The following is a 20,290-nucleotide window of genomic DNA, read 5'->3' on the forward strand; positions in this document are numbered from 1 at the left end:
GCCATCATAAACAGCTGTGATAAAGGCCCTTACACTGTGTAATGATACTGATAAGTGATACTGATAATGATCATACATTGGTGTTCATAACATTATGTAACATATTGATAATGATCATACATTTACATGCATTCATCATAAGCGTGATAAGGAGGACAACCACACACACACACAAAGCACAGCGAACCCTGCATATAGGTGTCAATTTGCCCCCTGTGGCTGTGTATTCATCATAAGCGTGATAAGGAGGACAACCACACACACACACACACACAAAGCACAGCGAACCCTGCATATAGGTGTCAATTTGCCCCCTGTGGCTGTGTATTCATCATAAGCGTGATAAGGAGGACAACCACACACACACACACACAAAGCACAGCGAACCCTGCATATAGGTGTCAATTTGCCCCCTGTGGCTGTGTATTCATCATAAGCGTGATAAGGAGGACAACCACACACACACACACACAAAGCACAGCGAACCCTGCATATAGGTGTCAATTCGCCCCCTGTGGCTGTGTATTCATCATAAGCGTGATAAGGAGGACAACCACACACACACACACACACACACAAAGCACAGCGAACCCTGCATATAGGTGTCAATTCGCCCCCTGTGGCTGTGTATTCATCATAAGCGTGATAAGGAGGACAACCACACACACACACACACACACACACACAGCGAACCCTGCATATAGGTGTCAATTTGCCCCCTGTGGCTGTGTATTCATCATAAGCGTGATAAGGAGGACAACCACACACACACACACACAAAGCACAGCGAACCCTGCATATAGGTGTCAATTTGCCCCCTGTGGCTGTGTATTCATCATAAGCGTGATAAGGAGGACAACCACACACACACACACACAAAGCACAGCGAACCCTGCATATAGGTGTCAATTTGCCCCCTGTGGCTGTGTATTCATCATAAGCGTGATAAGGAGGACAACCACACACACACACACACAAAGCACAGCGAACCCTGCATATAGGTGTCAATTCGCCCCCTGTGGCTGTGTATTCATCATAAGCGTGATAAGGAGGACAACCACACACACACACACACACACACAAAGCACAGCGAACCCTGCATATAGGTGTCAATTCGCCCCCTGTGGCTGTGTATTCATCATAAGCGTGATAAGGAGGACAACCACACACACACACACACACAAAGCACAGCGAACCCTGCATATAGGTGTCAATTTGCCCCCTGTGGCTGTGTATTGATTGTCAGGCAGTGTTTCCACAAGGTCAATACCACGCAAATTGCCTGCAGGACCTGACTGTAATGATGCATGCACAGTGTAACCCCATAGGCCCCGCCAGCATTAATGCATTGTTGCCGCCCTTGTCCCCAGCTGTTGCCACCCATGTTGAACCTGTCATGAAGGAATTATGTTGCCGGCCCTGACTGAACGCTTTATTGTGGCTCCCACAACGATTTGCTGCTTTCAGAAAGCACTTTATTTTATGGGTTAAAGCAGCTAATGGACTTGGCAGGAAGTTACATTGACTTGTTGGACTGAGTGAAAGAACCGGAGATGAAGGCGAGAAGTTTATGGGAGAGATTGAAAAGATGCGGCACATTATTTCCAATTCCCCTTTTGTGGAAAGCACGCTGTGATCAATCTCAAAATGGCCCGAGCTGAACACAGATGTTACCCTCTTGTACATTGAGTTGTCAGTAAGCAATCGTTTTGTGCAGGCAAACATCAGTCGATCTGTTTGTAACCTGCCAAGAACATATGCTGAGTTCATTGTTGATTACTTTTAAATGGTTTAGCATAGTTTTGACATTAGTCAGGGAGAGTGTTTAGAAATGGAATGTGGAATTCACACTATGATGTCGACCTAGAATCGTAGAAATAAATTTTGCAAGCATTGATGTACATGTAGTTGAACATGATACATATGGTGTAAATAAGCAAGGAACAGTGAAAATGAAATGGAAGTTCATTAATACCACAATGGAATTCTTCACACACTGATCATGCTTATTTCAGCTGCATTATGTTCTGTCATACACGAAGTCCAAGCTTTTTGATTTTGTATGCTATAAATCAAATTTCACCATGGTGAGAATGATTGAAGGCTGATTAATATTATAATTATAACTCATGTTTGTCTGTTTGTGTGTTACAGGTGCTTCATAAAGCCGGCCATACTCAACACTGAAGATTCATCAATCTTGTTGGAGGTCTCAGGATGTAAGCGGCAGTTAAGACGGTGTCATGCACTCAGCCCCGGGCTGGCTGCACAACAGAAGATAAAGACAGAATTACAACATTATGAACATAGAGTGCACCATGAACCGCCCCACCAAACCTGTTCTGCTAGTGCTCGTGCTGCTTTCCATCTCCGTGACTCTGTGCATGGCACAGTCAGGTAAGTGCAATAAACATTAACACAGCTGATGGATGTCTTTGTCTTTTTGTGTGTGCACTTGTTGACTTGAGGTTACATTTTTATAACAAGTCTTCTTCTTTCTTTTTGTTTTCTAAGCTTCGAATTTGTTTCATTCTTCAGTTTTTTTAATGTTTTTTTTTTAAAGAAAATCAAACTTGCTCATAATGCATTTTTGTGTGTTACATCTGATGAATTGAAACTGATAACTCAAAACAGTGAAAGTGAAACTTGTCATAATGTGTTATACAGTGTATTTCAAGTAGCCATCTGGAGAAAGAAGATTGCACGAGGAACAACTGGTACATAGTGCGACTCACACTCACAGTCACAATATCATATTCATACTTCTTGAAATTAACAAAAGGGAGAAGAAAAAGTTAGGTAATCCAGGGTATCATACTATCATACACATCTAGGGTACAAGACAAAGTTCTGAAAGGATGAAGCTCAGAATCTCCTTGTACATATTGAAGGATTTTAAATGTAAGTTCCGTTAAAATGCAAGGGATGTGGCTCAGATTTCATGAATGATTCCACATTTAATTAGCAGGCTCCAGCATTTCACAAGCTGACTTGGTGCATTAATGCATTTCATATTACATGTAATTACACCCCCGGTATAGGGGTGTGTATAGGTTTCGGTCGATGTGTTTGTTTGTTTGTTTGTTTGTGTGTTTGTGTTCGCATATAGATCTCAAGAATGAACGGACCGATCGTCACCAAACTTGGTGAACAGGTTCTATACATTCCTGAGACGGTCCTTACAAAATTTGGGACCAGTCAAACACACGGTTAGGGAGTTATTGGTGGATTAAAATTATACAAGGACTTACAGAGGGACATCTTAATGGTCAAAGGGAAATAACCATTCTCACTCAGTCACTGCCACCAACTGAGAAGGTTATTTCCCTTTGACGGGGGTGTTTTTCCTACCTCGGAGGAATTTCTTGTTTCAATATGCAGCAACATGGTAATTGCAAACATCTCATCAAACTGATTGTTGTTTGCTCAGGAGATGGAAGCGACGATGAGGACCAGCTAGATACACGGACGACCTATGCCTGTGAAAACGGTATGCTGATTCTGGATTGTCCACAAGGTCACGTAATACGCATCGTGCGAGCAAACTATGGCCGATTCACATTGTCCATGTGCAACCCCAGAGGAATCACGTCCAACATGAATCTCCGATGCCAGTCCATTACTGCCTCCGAAGTTGTTGCAACTGAGTGAGTTTGTGGAACATTCATCTGTCTGATCTGTTTGGATGTATGGGCATTCTTTGCAGAGTTTTGGGTTTCTAATAAAAATTGGGGGGGGGGTGGGGGGATTGAGTGGCAGGGAAGGGTAAAGAGAGACTCTTGGCAGCAATTTCTTTATTTGATTTGTTGTCCCTCTGTTTGACATGTTTCCTCAATCTTTTGATTCCTTGGCCATGTGCCGACTTTGTTGTTTTTGGAAACAAACATGCTTTTGTTTGTTTTCCTTTTGGCTTTTTAATTTAAACTTGTAACATTAACTCTAATGTTGTTAGATTGGGATGATGGTTTGTTTTGGAAGTGTTTAAGTTTGACCCACAAAAAAAGTTAGTGTGGTTTGTTTAACTGCACTGATCCTAATGAAGGTCTTTGTTTGCATTAGTCTTGTGAAACTAAAAGACATAAGACTTTATTTCAACCATGTGCAGTACACTAGGGACATGTTTTGGCCAGAGTACAATCAATCAATCCATACACGCCCGTCCAAACATCGCTTGCAATCTCAGTCACACACACTCACGCACGCCCACATACATTCCCCACACAAAACCCACAACAGCACACACGCGCAAGCATGCTCCTCCTTAACAAAACGTGTTTAACCATCAATTATACATATGCGTAAGATAAACAGTATAGAAGTATCAGTAAGAATTATATATGTCTTTCTCCTCATACCTTTTTTGTTAAACAAGCATTGCTTCACTGACACATTTTCTAGGCTTCGACCTTGGTACATGTATATAGTGCCTTAATTGGTGCTCATTATTTAAATGCTTATGCAATAAGTTGATATTAGTAGTGTATTTATTTTTGATTATGCTTTTTGATCGTGTCTTCGTTTTTATTAAAAATGTGATGTGGTGCCAAAAGAAAAATGTCAATATTTATGTAAAATGAAAATGGACATTAAAGTTTTTTTATCTTATCTTATCCACAGGTGTGATGGGCACAACAGGTGTGAATTCAAGGTGGGCAACCGAATCTTCGGAGATCCGTGCCCGGGTACCAGCAAGTATGCGGAGGTCAAGCACTATTGCGAAGCAGGTAGGTTATTAATATCCTCCGCTCAGTGGGCATGATCAATGGCATTTTCTTGTTCTTGCTTTTTTTTAATAGTATCACTAGTGGCTGATGTTGTGAAGATTTTGTCTTCTGTATTTGTGGGTTTTTATTGCATTTGTGATTCCCTTTTTAATAGGGGTTGAAACAAAATGGAAAATTCACTTCACCCACTAGTCCCCTTGCAAAAAAACTAATTTGTCTTGTTTGGAACTGTTGTGTGTGTGTGTGTTTTTGTCGCTTTTTTTCTTCATGTGTTTTGTTTTGTTTTCTTCTTGTGAGTAGTGTCACTGTCCAAAAGAAACTGTATAAGCTGTTCTGTGTTGTTTTATTTTAATGCATTGAAAAGTCCATGGCCCAGATATAAAGATTACCGTATTTGACGGATTACAAGACGCACCGTTTTATAACCCCCACCCCCTACTTTCAACAAAAAAATTGAGACGAGCCACGTATAGGCCGCGTCACTATATTAGCCGCCGTCGAAAAAAAAATATAATCAGATCGTGTCAATCAATCAAAACAACCAGGCAAACGAAAGTACGGTATTTGGCGAAATCGGCTCCGAGAATAAACAAGTGAAACAAAGAAGAAAAGTGAAAAAGTTTGAAGAAAAATATCACACACACACAATTTGTAACCAACACACACATGTAGTCCCACCCGGAATAAGCTTTTTTTGGATGATTTACGACTTTTGCGCACATTTCGAGCAGACGAAAACACAACATGGCAGCTCTCGCTCCCCCAACTATCGCGAGACACACAAATACGAAATCTCGCGCGCGCGAGATCCTGATACATCCGGTGTTTCTCTGTACGCTATCTTGTCACGACGACTTGTTGACAAACGAAGATTCGCGAAAGAAAGAGAAAAGCGCCGAGTCTTGAGTAGAGAGCTAATAAAGTACAGGTTATCGCTAATCGAGCGAAATGAAAATCCGCGGCGACTTCCATTAGGTGAATGCTATTCAAGTTTAGGTAACGTTTTAGCCGCATCTTTTTATAAGCCGCAATGCGATTTTTTTAAAAAAAAAATCACGGCTTGTAGTCCGTCAAATACGGTAGTTATAATGAGCACAAAAATGAAAATAATGTAAAGGAGATAATTAAATGCGGAAGACAAATGTGAAACAAGGGAAGGGGAAAAGGATAAGTTGTAATAATACATGTAATATGGAGAGGGGAAGGGAGGGAGGTTGAGTCGACAAGAGGTTGATGATGCTGATTACTGATTCCACACTGAACACATAGTGAATTGCCCTTTAGTTCTCCCACACCCCCCCCCCCCCCCCCCCCCCCCCCGTTTTTGTTAGGACTTCCAGAAATCTGAGCAAATCACGTCTTGAAAAGGAGAGAGTCTTAAACTGGAGGTAAATTTACGGAAATTGTGAACAAATTTAGAAAATGTTAAAAGGGGGGAGGTGTCTTTAAAGGGGATTTCACTGTATGAGAACATGTGGTGCATGCATGTCTTACAGTAATACTCTACCCTAAACATGGATGCTGCACTTAATTGAAACTGAATGGTTCTAAACACCTGCACAGTTTTAATCTGCACTTATGTTATTTGGAATTTGTTGTGACCTTTCTAACTAATGTACAAGTTCATAACAGACATTGTATATTTGTTGATAAGTCTTCCACAAAAATCATATATAATTGTTTCACTTTCACTGCCTTTTTGTTTTTTAATTGTTATTATGATGTTGTTCCCTTTTCAACTTTTGTGTCATCGGTGAATATTTGTTAGCAAGTATTCCACAAAAATCAGCTAAATTGTTTTCCTGCAAATGATTCTTTAGTCAAGTTTGTTATTGTTATTTTGTTGTTGTACCTTTTTTCAATCTTGTTTCAATGAAACTTAAAAGGACTACAACTGGAAGTTAAAAGAAGAAAAAAAGCTCAGGAAAAAAAGTCAGATATCTTGAACCGGTTATTTACTTGTGCATAAACAAAATAAGTAAAATAGAAGATTATCTCAGCTTTCTAAGGTTTAGTTAGTAGAATAGTACTGGATGATTTTCTGAAGAATCAAGTCTGGTAACTGTTTATGCACATCTGGGGGGAAATCTGATAACAGTTTCTTGATTATTACATGAATAATGCGCATGTTTCATTATTACAAAATAAACATGATTTTCTTTTCAAAGGATCACATCAGTTTTAGGGGATAAAATTGTTATTTTGTGTTGCTGCCGACTACCACCCATTATCTATACATGTGCAGCTTCTTTCATTTGATTTAGTTTGAAGTTGTGCGCTTTAGATTAGAATAGAAATGACATTTCTGTGGTCCGATTGCTTCAAGCTAGGAAGTCCATTGGTGTTCTCTTCTGCTTTGCTGAGTGTCGAACGTTTTTCTATTTTTGCCTTTAGTTTTTCTTTATTATCTTGACCTGTTTGTTTTTGGAGTACATCCCCAATTCATACATGAACTAGTTGCAATGTACTGGTACTACTACGAGGGGGGGGGGGGGGGGGGGGGGGAGTCCAAGCTGAAAAGTAGAAGAACTCAGTTTTTTTAAACCTGTTTTGTCACTCTTTTTAAGTGTTGACACTAGAAGTTTGAGGCAGACCATTTTTTAGTTTTTCTTTTGTCCTTTGTCCTCCGTGGTCTGCACTGTTTTGTGGCATGGTGTTTTTTGTTGCATGGCACGTTTATCCACCACTTTTTTCAACGTCTGACTCTGACACACTTGAAGTGGAAACAGATTCAAAAGTCAAGAACGTATCTCATCTTCCCGACGCTGGACCACACCTTCCGCGTCGTGAGTAACTCATGTCAGATCTCATGGCATAGACCTACCTCACAAAGACGTTTGCTGTCAGCAACCACATTCAAAAATCCAGAGTGAAGATTTCATTGCCCTTACAACTGACTGGAAAATTACTTTGCAGTGCACTGTCCCCATTGGTTTAAAACAGAAGATACATACATGTATATTTTCATGTAATAAGAATTTAAAATTGCACTGAATATGTTATCGCCAAACATCAACTTTCATATATATATGCCAAACTTATAGGTTTGGCTGAAATTTTAGCTAGACATGTTTTTTCTTCCTCATGACTCATTTTTGTGTGTATGATTAGCATATGAATTTTGCCGAACAGAAAATTTCATTGTATTAATTAAAGTTTTTTCAAGGACTTCACTCTTATTTTCTACATGTGGTTGCTCATAGCAAATGATCATTAAAAACTCATGACAGTTCATGATGTAACAATCATATTTATTTATTTATTTATTTAATCAATAATTAGTAGTTACTAACATTCTTAGAGTTGTACTTATAAAGAAGCTAACACTGTTACCAACGAGATTCACATCTTTCATATTCCTGAATATCATTGCATCAACATATATATATTTCAGTTTGTTATACATAGAAGAGTTATTGGCTACCAACTATACGACTGCAAAATACTGCAAATAAAAGATGAAAAAAAAAGAATACAATTTGTGAATTTAGACATTTAAATTACATATTTCAGAAGGAACTAAGATTTTATATCATTACTGAAATGGAAAAGACTTAGTATATATCTAAATATTTTGTACAATCAGGTAAAAAACTTTTTTTTTTATCATTTGTTTGTTTGTTTTTTGATGGGAAAAAAGAAGTATTTAAGATAGTTATGTCTCTCATTGCTGAGTGAGCAAACATAAAGGGAAAATTATCAAAGCACAAAGTGTGCATTTTCTGTTATCACTATCAGTGATGTGAAGGAAAGCGTGTGATTTCATGGGGGAAAACAACAACTTTGGATCCATTTTCTCATGACTTGTCAAAGGTTAAACTTGCACATGTTGACATGCAATTCTTAGTGAGGTTTAAACTAGCTTTAGTCAGTTAATTTAACAGTAAGGCTGAAAATACACCATGTTACAGAATGGCTGCATCTTTCACTTTAAGGTATAAATTCCTTTGAATTAGGTCTGATTTCATCTCAGTTTGGAAACAGTAGGCTTGCGCTCATTAAACTTAGAAGACACTGAAATTGGTGCTGTTTTGACTCAAATTGGTGCCTTTTAGTGAGTGTTTGTTGCTATTGCACAGATTGTGCATTGATGTGTTCTCAGAGATTTTTTTCATTTTTTCATTCTGCCTTTTAGAGCTTGTTATTCCTTATTCTTTTCTTGTTGGCTTACAGTTTTCTTTCATTTTCTAGCTCAGTGTAGTATTTCCCTTATAATTGGTATTGTTGTTTTGATGTGTGAAACAATTTCTTTCCCATTGAGCTACCATTGTTGTTTTTTGATTTATTATAATTCTTTTTAGTGAGTGAGATGCGTATAAACATTATAGCTGGTTCCCCTTGTCAATTTAGCATAATGTTTTCATGGTTAATAGTATTTAAACGTTAACAGGGAAACATGACTAGCTTGAGCCCAGAATGATTTATTTTGAAAAACATATTGACACATTTGTTGTTGTTGTAGCAGTATGTTTGTTCTTTGTATGAATGAACATTGAAATAATGTGCATATTAAGTGTTATAACATATCAAGGCATGTGATATAATTGGACTAATCATAATATCAAGGCATGTGATATCATTGGACTAATCATAATATCAAGTCATGTGATATCATTGGACTAATCATAATATCAAGGCATGTGATATCATTGGACTAATCATAATATCAAGTCATGTGATATCATTGGACTAATCATAATATCAAGGCATGTGATATCATTGGACTAAATCATAAAGGAGAACATGTATGAAGCTTGCCTATTAACAGACACCTAACATTTTGTTGATAAGCTACAGTTAAAGTATCAGATCTTGAGTATACGATCTATTTCCAATGGATTAGTTTTTGTTTTTCTTGATTTAGCCATTTTTCTTTGTTCCCGTAAACAGTGCACATTGAATTAAAAGAAAGAAAAAATCCACAAGTTTCATAATAACCAAGGATAAGTTGTTTCAATGATTTGTTTGATCGCATTATAAAATTGAGCAAGTATTAAGTTGTCTTCGTAATTCTTTTGATTACATGGAAAAGTAAAGCTTAAATTGTCTGAACAATTTATTTGATCGCTGAAATTGTGTTTCACCTATGACAGGACCGAGTGTGCCGGTGCCGGAGAAGATACAGGTGTGTTTGCACCCGCTGTCTGGGAAATCCATCTATGACATCTATTGGCAGATGCCAGAGTCGCAGCAAACCATTCTGAACTTCTACCTCATGTACAGAATAGTGGACGAAGGTGTGTATGCAGTATGGTGGAGCTTTCTAAATCCAAACAAGATAGAGTTAACTGAAATTTGATAATGCAAAACATATCCAGGGATGTGCAAAATGGCTTTAGCTCTTTTCATATTTTTTCTGCAAACACAGAGCATACCACCAAGCTGATAACTTAATTCGGAAATAGCTGTTCAGAGAAAGTTGTAGCCCATATGATACACATGAGTTAGGAAACTGGAGGAGGACTTTTCCTTTATATCATATACACCTCAAATGACATTTCACGTGCTCTTCCATTCCATTTGACAAGCAAAGTCTTCAGAATATCGGCAGGAAAACGGGTTCACTAGAATGACAAAACGACACTGGTAATGTCATATGTGACACGGACATGGAAACGTAACATTTTGTCATTGTTTCATGTGTAATAGTGTCATTACTGGAAGTTATGTGTTTTACACATTGTGATAATCCAGCGTTGAGATATAGAGCTGTTAAATTATGTTGAAGGCTTTTGGGAGGAGGGGGTGTTAGAAGTGTCATTTTAAATGATTTATTGGTGCATGATAACAATAATGAGATTACAATTAAGTGCCATCAGCAGTTGTAAAATGAGCGGTTTAGGCAAGGAGGGTTTTTTAAACGGTGCATGGTAATTGATACATGTTCAACGTTATGCAGCTTCACAAAAATGTTGTGCTGTGATGTTGCAGAACCAGTGGAGTTATCCATAACCGCAATCAATCTGAGAGAGAGAAAATACGCATTCACCTTCACTCCAGATCCATCGAAGCAAAGCCAGGATCATGAGTTTGCTCTCAAGGCGTTCTCCCTCGACTATGGCTGGGGAGACTACTCAGACTATTCTTTGCCAGAGCGCTGTGAGTTGAAATCCAAAATTTTGTTGTATTATCATTTATTTAAACATTATATAAACGGAGTCTTGTGCTATAAACAGACCTGCCTACCCTTACGATTTGGGCGTAATTTACTACGATTTTTATTCCAAACTACGTCACTACGCTTTCCGCGATAGAAATACGATTTTTAAGAAACCGAAAGTACGATTTTTCACATTTCGTCCCGATATAAATCTGATCCGTATTTTTGCTCTCGCCGAGCTTTGCGAGCGCACATGCGCATTTCCGGTCTGTTCACAAGCAAGGTAGACGACGTCTTTTGCAGTGCAATGAAGCGACGCTCGAAAAATCCCCATGAGACGGACGAAGTGTCTCCGTCAAAGTCTGACAAGGAAACTGTTTTACAGTGGTGGTCCGATTGCAGCGAAAATGAAGAAAGCCGCTCAACAGAAGTACAAAACCAGCTACTCCGAATCTTGGCCATGCCTGAGACCTGCTTCTTCTTCTTTCGCAGAGGACTGGGTTCTTGCGAACGTCTCAGAGTCCTGCGGTTGGGTCACTGTTACCGAGAGTGGCTAGCTCCGGCAAACACCTCTATCGAAATGACCAAGCCACGTGTTGTGTTCAATTTGCCACAGTGATTTTTCATGTGCACACGGAGGAAAGAATGACTGTGCGAAGCACATCGGGACAAACAACCACATCATCCTAGATCGTTCCAATCAGTGTAGTTTCCCAGTGCTGTGTTCCAGGGTCGTTTTGACTGACTTCACAATTTGATAAAATCAATGACATTTTATTTTTGCGAAGCAACTAATATGAACAGAAAGTGTGCAGAAGAATGTTTGTGTCCTGCAAGACTTTATGAACAACTATTTCTCCGTTGGGAGAAAAATGAGGATGTCTACAGGCAAGGTAGTGTCATATTCTTCATTTGGGTTCTCCTTTTAGTCACTGTGACCCACCGATGGCCGTTACTTTTGGCAACGAAAAACTACTCTTTCTACCACCAGATTACTCTTTTTGCCTGGGCTCATTACTCCTTGTAATTTTTGGGGTAGGCAGGTCTGTATAAAGTGAATATTTTGACTGCGTGACACATTGCATTTATTTTATTCTTCTTCGTTGACAACTTTGATGGGGCGGGGATGTAGCTCAGTCGGTAGCGCGCTGGATTTGTATCCAGTTGGCCGCTGTCAGCGTGAATTCATCCCCACGTTCGGCGAGAGATTTATTTCTCAGAGTCAACTTTGTGTGCAGACTCTCCTCGGTGTCCGAACACCTCCGTGTGTACACGCAAGCACAAGACCAAGTGCGCACGAAAAAGATCCTGTAATCCATGTCAGAGTTCGGTGGGTTATAGAAACACGAAAATACCCAGCATGCTTCCTCCGAAAACGGCGTATGGCTGCCTAAATGGCGGGGTAAAAAACGGTCATACACGTAAAATTCCACTCGTGAAAAAAAACCATGAGTGTACGTGGGAGTTTCAGCCCACGAACGCAGAAGAAGAAGAAGAAGACAACTTTGATGTTGATTATCATAGCAAATTCCCAGAGATATCATAACTGATTTTTTTTTTTTTTTTAACCAGGTCATGAAAATGGAAGCGGGGGTTATGTTACACATGCACCACCAGCGACCACTGCAGAAGTCAAAGGTAACTTTTTTGTAAAAATTATCATCTTGTTATTGATAATTAATCTTCATCATCATCATCATCATCATAATCATCAACAAAGGTAACTTTAAAAAAAACAAAAAACTTTTTTCTTGTCATTGATGATTTGATCATCATGATCATCATCATCGTCATCATCATCATCTTGTGACAAGGCTTGTTACTGACTTCTTTATTTGTTTTGGATTTACTGCCGATGGGCCATTACAAGCTCAAAACTGACACAAATAAATTGTGTACATGTATCCATTATCTATAAAACAAAAACAAATTCTGGCAATAAGATTCTAATAATAATATCTTTGTGTGTTGTCATTGTTTAGTACTTCAGATGTGCCACCATGTCGAGATGCTGGGTGCTCAGTGGCCTAAAACGTCCCCCAACGAAGTGGTCACTCTCAGCTGCCCTGAACAATTTGGTAGAGGTCAGTTGCTGTGTCTATTCTTCATACAGTGGAACCCCCCTTTTAACGTTCCACAACAAACTGAGAAAATCAGGTCTTTAAATTAAAGGAGGGAGTTTTAAAATGGAGGTAAATTGACAGAGGTAAATTGACAGAGGTAAATTGACAGAGGTGATGAACAGAAAGTCTGAAACATCACAGTCTGGAAAGGGGAACGTTTTAAATCTGGGGGTATTTAAAGAGGTGTTTCAGTGTATAAATACTTTCCAGTTGATGCCATCAATATTTTCAGACTTTCTGCAGTTGAGATTCTCCATGAAAGAATGTTTAAACAGTTGTAGTGCCTACAGTGGCACCCTCCGTTAAGGACCACCACAAATCTGAGATAATCAGGTTCAACTCAAAGAATTATGACCTTCGATCGTTGTCAGATATCATATTTTGGTAAAAGAATTCATATACTGTCTGTGTTGTTTTGATGTGCATTGTTGGTACCTGTGTGTGCAGGTGTGATGCATTACAAGTGTCTATCAGGGGGCAGCTGGGATCCCAATGGACCAGAGACAGACCAGTGCATCCCAGTAAGACTCAATCGATCATGTGAATAAACTCATTCAGGAAATAACTCTTTGATTTCGTTTTTGACAAATTTTAACTGTAGGTTAAAGTTGATATTTAAGGAAATCACATGGCTCTATTTACGTAGTATTAACCCCTTCACTGCCCAGCACGTACTAGGTACGTGGTCATGTTTGGTTTGTCATTCGCCCATACACCTACTAGGTACGTGGCATTTACATCAGCACTTTTCAGGACTATTTTGTGAAAACTAAATGGGAGGTAACCACTGTCCAACTTCTTGTAGGGGTTTAAACACAGTTCTTTCCCATTGACCGTTCAGATAAGTTAGTACCACGTGGTAAAAACATTTTTAGAAGTTTTTTCCGATCTATAAGATTCAAAATGGCGGCCGAAAGTCGGACATCAACTCGTAGACCTGTTTTCAAATGATACAGTGTTCTGGAAGCTCTACAAGAAGTGATTTATGGATTACCACACAGAAGAATACTGTTATGGGCTGTAATGTGAGTACCTGATGTTTGACACCAGTTTTAGCTGTGTTTTCTGCGGTTTTACGTGCTGCCGTGTGTGTGTGAAAGTTTGGAAACTGCAATTTTTGACAAAAATGGTCATTATATCGATTTTTACTATAACAATCACAAACAAAGTCCAATGATCATGTTATCACATAATAGCCAAGGGTGTAAGCAAACCACATGCCAAAGATCTAAGAGATATCTCAATAAATGATTGAGCAGTGAACAGATTAGTGAACCTACCGAAGAAAGCAAAATTTGCCCTGGCGCACAGCAATACCAAAATGCTGTTATACTGTGGCAGTGAAGGGGTTAAACAGAATGTGAAAACTTGTAAGTTTAAAGACACAGCAACACAGGTTGTACCACATAACTAATTTTGGGGGGTAAATTCTGACAAAAATTCTGACAATTTTCAGTACACCACCACGACAACCACAACAACCTCAACAACACCCACCACCACAACCACCATGACAACAACAGATGTGAACAAGGCAATGGCAGAGCACCTCAGCCCTAAGATGATGGATTTGCTACACAACCTTGCTCGCCCTGGAAGCAAGCACAATCTCTCCACCCTCCTGCCCAGTCTGACGGAGAACGCCACCAGGGAGATCGAAAACATCAAAGACCCCAAGCTGAAGAAAGCCATGGCTGACCGCTTCAAAGAGGTCAGTTTGAACGACGCATGTCAGAGTGCAGGAGTGGTGCGATGACAAAGTTTCCAGTTAGATGGGACCCAAGCGCTAATTTGGATTGGTTGAAACACAATAATAACAATAACAACACTTTATTGTCCATTAAAATATTACATAAAAATGGAAAATTTTCGTCGACACACCCTGCCTGTCTGTAAACGATTATAACAAACATTTCTAAAGAATTATTAGGACATTCACTGATAGAACAACAACACATATAACATATGTTCCAGACCTGGGAACCCATACGATTTCGCCGTATTTTGTACGCATGATTGTCGCGAATACGCTCAGTACGGTCAGTGGGAAAAAAATACGACGAGAAAAATTCCTGGACTACTTTTCTTCACAAGCCCATCCTGAAGCCGATCCAGTATTTTGGCACATGATCACGTCACTATATTAGCCGGCGTCGAAAAAAATATAATCGGATCGTGTCAATCAATCAAAACAACCAGGCAAACAAAAGTACGGTATTTGGCGAAATCGGCTCCGAGAATAAACAAGTGAAACAAAGGAGAAAAGTGAAAAAGTTTGAAGAAAAATATCACACACACACAATTTGTAACCAACACACACATGTAGTCCCGCCCGAAATAAGCTTTTTTTGGATGATTTACGACTTTTGCGCACATTTCGAGCAGACGAAAACACAACATGGCGGCTCTTGCTCCTCCAACTATCGCGAGACACACAAAAACGAAATCTCGCGCGCGCGAGATCCTGATACATCCGGTGTTTCTCTGTAAGCTTGTCACGACGACTTGTTGACAAACGAAGATTTGCGAAAGAAAGAGAAAAGCGCCGAGTCTTGAGTAGAGAGCTAATAAAGTACCGATAATCGCTAATCGAGCGAAATGAAAATCCGCGGCGACTTCCATTAGGTGAATGCTATTCAAGTTTAGGTAACGTTTTAACCGCATCTTTTTATAAGCCGCAATGCGATTTCTTTTTTAAAGTCGCGGCTTGAAGTCCGTCAAATACGGTACAGTTTGTGCCAGTAAAAATTGAAAAAAGCATTTGTTTTAAATGTATACGTAAACTTAATTAACGGTGTGACGGACGCGCATGAGGCATGTTTTAATCATGGATGTGCAAACGCTGTGTGGAGTACGCTCATTTTTTTTTAAATACACCAAGTTTGTTTGAGAATACTCAAAGTGCAAAACAGGGGTTCCCAGGTCTGATGTTCACATAAATAACAATCATACCATCGGTTTGGGTTTACCAATGTGCCATGGGCCATTGATGCATTAAATCTTAAAACAAGAGGCGAAGCCTTCAAGGCTCACGTAAGAAATCGACAAACAGTAACACAAACTCAATCACTCCGTCACACATACACACACACACACACACACACACACACACTAAGCATAGGTGAAACTGTGCAAGAAAGCGAGACACTAGATCTGCCAACTAGTCTCGGCCCGCTCACAATAACAATGACCGAGACTTTCAGTAATTCCTTCGCGTGACGTCTAACCCTCTTACGTCATAATGTGACGTCTTCAAATGTTAAAGTTTCTATCACACACGTAAAACACTTTTTTTGGTTCCTCTTTCCTGTCATGCTCTCTTTTTCTTCATGAATTCTTTTCTTTTTTCTGCCTTCTTGCTCATTCACCTGTATTTTTTCCAAAAATCTCTTCTCTTGCCGCTTGTCTCGCGATTCATGTATAGTTTAATCTGTTAGTGTTCTGATGTAAGTCCAGCAGTAGATAGGTTAAGCCTATTTTAACATACTGGAAACTGGTAATCTTCCAGTAGGTATTAATTTAGTTTTACTAAAGCCTGATGGGACACAAGTAATGGGTTAGTGCATTTGTAAACAGGAATCGCTTGACAAGTGGCCCCCTTCATCCCCCCCTTCCTCGTCCTGATATGGCTCTGCGTAGTCGGCTGGACGTTAAGCAACAAATAAACAAACAAACAAGTATTGATGATCTGTTGATGGAACCTTGGGCAATAAATATTCTGTATTCTGTGTAGTTGACTTCTTGAAGATGTTTAGACACACATGTTAATGTCCAGATATAAAACTGTTGCAGTTCACATAATCACAGAATTAAACTGTAGTCATAATCCACATTTCAGTCAATCCGAACTGCCAGCAACATGTTATTTCAGGATGGCAATGCACCAACCAACATGACTGTTGCATACGTATCCACATAAAAGTCAAGATGTAATCTGATTTGATATGAAAATGGACTTGTTCCACATTGCAGACAATCTTAGGCATCCTCGATTGTCTGTTGAAGGATGGCAATGCACAGACCAACATGACTGCTGCATATGCATCCATATAAAAGTCAAGATGGAAACTAATTTTGTATGATCGTAAGATGAAAATGGACTCTTGTTTCGCGTTGCAGACAATTCTGGGCATCAGCGATGACCTGTTGAAGGATGGCAATGCATGGAGCAACATGAGCGTGTCCCAGCAACGCTCCACCGCCGCCTCTCTCCTCAAGTCGGTGGAGGCTACAGGCTTGCTTGCCGCCTCTACCATGGAGATCGGGGCCGCCAACACCACACGCAAGTCTAATGTTGGTCAGTGGACATTTTGTTGTTGGTGTTGTGTGTAATCCCTGCTAGCGCTGATGGGGTCTATGTCGACCAATAGAGTGGGATTCCCTGGAGGTGGAGTTCCTGGAGAGGGATTCCCTGTATACAGGGAATACCACAGGATTTAGTTCCTGTAGCGTGTCGCTGAAAGTCACGTGATGCTTGGCGACATTGGTAGAATTTGATGTTTTTCAATCTTTTTTGATATTTCTTAGAAATTCGAGTATGGTTTGCAAGTTTTATTGAAAAACTCCACCCTATGGGATTCCCTGTATACAGGGAATCCTTCTCCAGGAACTCCATCTACAGGGAATCCCACTCTTTTGGTCGACATAGACCCCATCAGCCCAGCTAGCAGGGGTTTACGATGTGATTAGGATTGTTTGTTATCGGAGGGTTAATGAGGTTCTTCTTTGTGAGCGTTTCTGGCCATATTGGTAGCATAGGATATTCATGCACACGTGCACACACACCAAACAGAGGCACATGTACACCGACACCGATAAACAGGTGGGTAAAACAAGCAATTACCGACACACACACAAGCTCACAAGAGGCCCAAGGCTTGCACAGAGATAGCTAATGCACCATTTGCTTGTACACTGTATGGTTGTAATGTTGCATAACATTTCTCTTTCCCTTTCATGTTCAGAGCTAGCTAATGCACCATTTTCCTGTACACTGTATGGTTGTAATGTTGCATAACATTTCTCTTTCCCTTTCATGTTCAGTGATGAAGCTGATGAATGTCAACCTAGCACTGAATGAGCCGGCAAGGCTGGAAAACAAGCCACAGGCAGGGTCACTGTCCAAAGTCAACCACTTCACCATTCCCATTGATGTACTGCGGCAGGTCACTAATGGCTTCCAAGGTAAGGCGTGCTCTTTGATATTTCTGGTCTGAAAACAGTTTTGAGTTCTGAGAAACAAAGGGAAGTACGTGCTCTAAATGCATGACAGCTTAAATGCTTGTTATTCTCTCGGGTGCCAGGAGGTTGGTTCCACGTAACTCTTACTCTTGTTACACATGTATGCATTAAGAGCGCTTACTTCCCTTTGTTTTTCAGATCTTAAAATAGAACTCGGCCTCATTTGATTGATATTCTTTTTGAAAAAAGTTAACTCTTGGTTCTAAGAGTCTTTGTAACTGTGCAAGTTGAATTACTAAACAAAATTCAGTTCACCGTATTTGCGAGTGTCATTGTATTTAAGGTAAGATCAGCCCATAATTGAAAACATGGTGTGTTTGTAATGCAAAAACAGACTGCCAACGTTCCAAAATCCAGTACGCTATGTTTGTGTTACACAATAAATGCTACAATCAATTTTTTCCGCTGTGTCTTTTCAGCCTCGGTGCCAGTGGTGTTTGTGGTGATGAGCAACATGAGTGAATGGCTGACGCCAGAGCCCACCTCCGGGTCAATCGACACCAACGTCATTGACGCCAGACCTCGCAGAGAGCCGGTCCGCAGGCTGGTCAACTCGGACATCGTGTCTGCGTCCATCTCCAAACACAGTCTCAAAAACTTGGCAGAGCCTGTCCTATTTCTCATGGAGCATAGACAGGTAGAGGAATTGTGTGTGTGTTGTGGGGGGGGGGGGGGGGGGGGAGGAGGAGGGAGAAGGGGGGGGGGATTAGAAGGAGGTAAAGATTTTGGTGAGGCTGCTCTAGAACTCTTCTTGGACCTGATAAAAGAAAAATTTGGCGTGAGATAAGAATGTGTCTGTCGTTATCTGACATTTTTGTTTCTTGGGGTATACTTTTGTTTACTTTGATACATATATTTGAACTGGCGTTGTGTAAATAATTGTTTATGTGTGTATGGAGTGTGTGTGGCCCTTAGAACTATTTTAGGTTTTGTGCCATAGAAGTATCATAATTACTATTATATTTTTGCAGATGGAAGCTGTTGCCAACCCCAAATGTTCATTCTGGGATACTGAAAAAGGGTAAGTACCGTACTTTCCGGTTGACAAGGCGCTTCGTTATCTAAGACGCACCCCCTTCTTTTTAAAAAAAATTGTAATCCAGTCACCCATTGGACGCAGGGGGCCGATAGGGCGCACCAAAATGGAAAAAGTATACCGGTAGTCGAAGAATGAAAATAAGCCGGGGAGATCAAAGCCAGGTCCATTGTTTATAGACACGACCTTCTTCCCAGGGGTCAATGACCCAGTTTTTGCCATGAGAGGTGGTTCCTGTCATCTGAGAGAGGAATCACTTCCTGCTTCGGGGTCAGTGACCGAGTTTAACAGAGTCGAACTCTGTGTGTGCGGCGAGATCAAAGACATTGTGATAGCTGGGTGGCCTTGTTTATAGACACGACCTTCTTCCCAGGGGTCAATGACCCAGTTTTTGCCATGAGAGGTGGTTCCCCTGTCATATCTGAGAGAGGAAATACTTCCTGCACCGGGTCAGTGACCGAGTTTAACAGAGTGGAAATAATTATGTGTGCTCTGTGTGTGCGGCCAGATCAAAGGCAGGCATTGTGATAGCTTGAGAGCTCGAGGAAACTTGGCCAGGGCAGTACCTACTAGCTGAAACATGCATTATCACAAGTTGTTTGACTGGTACTCAGGTGGTCTCTTTGATTTTTTTCGTATTTCATACACGGATTAGACGCTTCGTTATACAAGACGCAGGGGTCCTGTTACATCAGGTGAATTGGAACATTTCAAATCCTTAAATGATCAAAAATCATCAAATTACTTCATGCTCACTGAATTGTCAGACCGGCACGGTTGGCCTAGTGGTAAGGCGTCCGCCCCGTGATCGGGAGGTCGTGTGTTCGAACCCCGGCCGGGTCATATCTAAGACTTTAAAATTGGCAATCTAGTGGCTGCTGCGCCTGGCGTCTGGCATTATGGGGTTAGTGCTAGGACTGGTTGGTCCGGTGTCAGAATAATGTGACTGGGTGAGACATGAAGCCTGTGCTGCGACTTCTGTCTTGTGTGTGGCGCACGTTATATGTCAAAGCAGCACCGCCCTGATATGGCCCTTCGTGGTCGGCTGGGCGTCAAGCAAACAAAC

The 20,290-nt window shown here is 40.4% G+C and overlaps 1 protein-coding gene across 4 annotated transcripts in view; it reads left to right on the forward strand.

Annotated features, from left to right (window-relative positions):
- Positions 1-20,290, forward strand: part of LOC138966200 (latrophilin-like protein 1) — a 112,658-nt gene that overhangs the window by 73,175 nt on the left and 19,193 nt on the right. For 3 of the 4 annotated variants that reach the window (XM_070338330.1, XM_070338332.1, XM_070338331.1), the window contains exons 2-15: positions 2,155-2,397; positions 3,431-3,647; positions 4,618-4,724; positions 7,445-7,510; positions 9,818-9,961; positions 10,656-10,823; positions 12,397-12,462; positions 12,807-12,908; positions 13,395-13,468; positions 14,404-14,658; positions 17,067-17,244; positions 17,991-18,131; positions 18,608-18,825; positions 19,160-19,209. In XM_070338330.1, coding sequence (XP_070194431.1) covers positions 2,301-2,397; positions 3,431-3,647; positions 4,618-4,724; positions 7,445-7,510; positions 9,818-9,961; positions 10,656-10,823; positions 12,397-12,462; positions 12,807-12,908; positions 13,395-13,468; positions 14,404-14,658; positions 17,067-17,244; positions 17,991-18,131; positions 18,608-18,825; positions 19,160-19,209 — 1,883 coding nt within the window. In that variant the 5' untranslated portion in view covers positions 2,155-2,300. The remainder of the gene's footprint in view (positions 1-2,154; positions 2,398-3,430; positions 3,648-4,617; positions 4,725-7,444; positions 7,511-9,817; positions 9,962-10,655; positions 10,824-12,396; positions 12,463-12,806; positions 12,909-13,394; positions 13,469-14,403; positions 14,659-17,066; positions 17,245-17,990; positions 18,132-18,607; positions 18,826-19,159; positions 19,210-20,290) is intronic. The other variant, XM_070338333.1, reaches the window with a different exon arrangement.

Source organism: Littorina saxatilis, linkage group LG5 (assembly GCF_037325665.1).
Source record: "Littorina saxatilis isolate snail1 linkage group LG5, US_GU_Lsax_2.0, whole genome shotgun sequence".
Classification (NCBI taxonomy): domain Eukaryota; kingdom Metazoa; phylum Mollusca; class Gastropoda; order Littorinimorpha; family Littorinidae; genus Littorina; species Littorina saxatilis.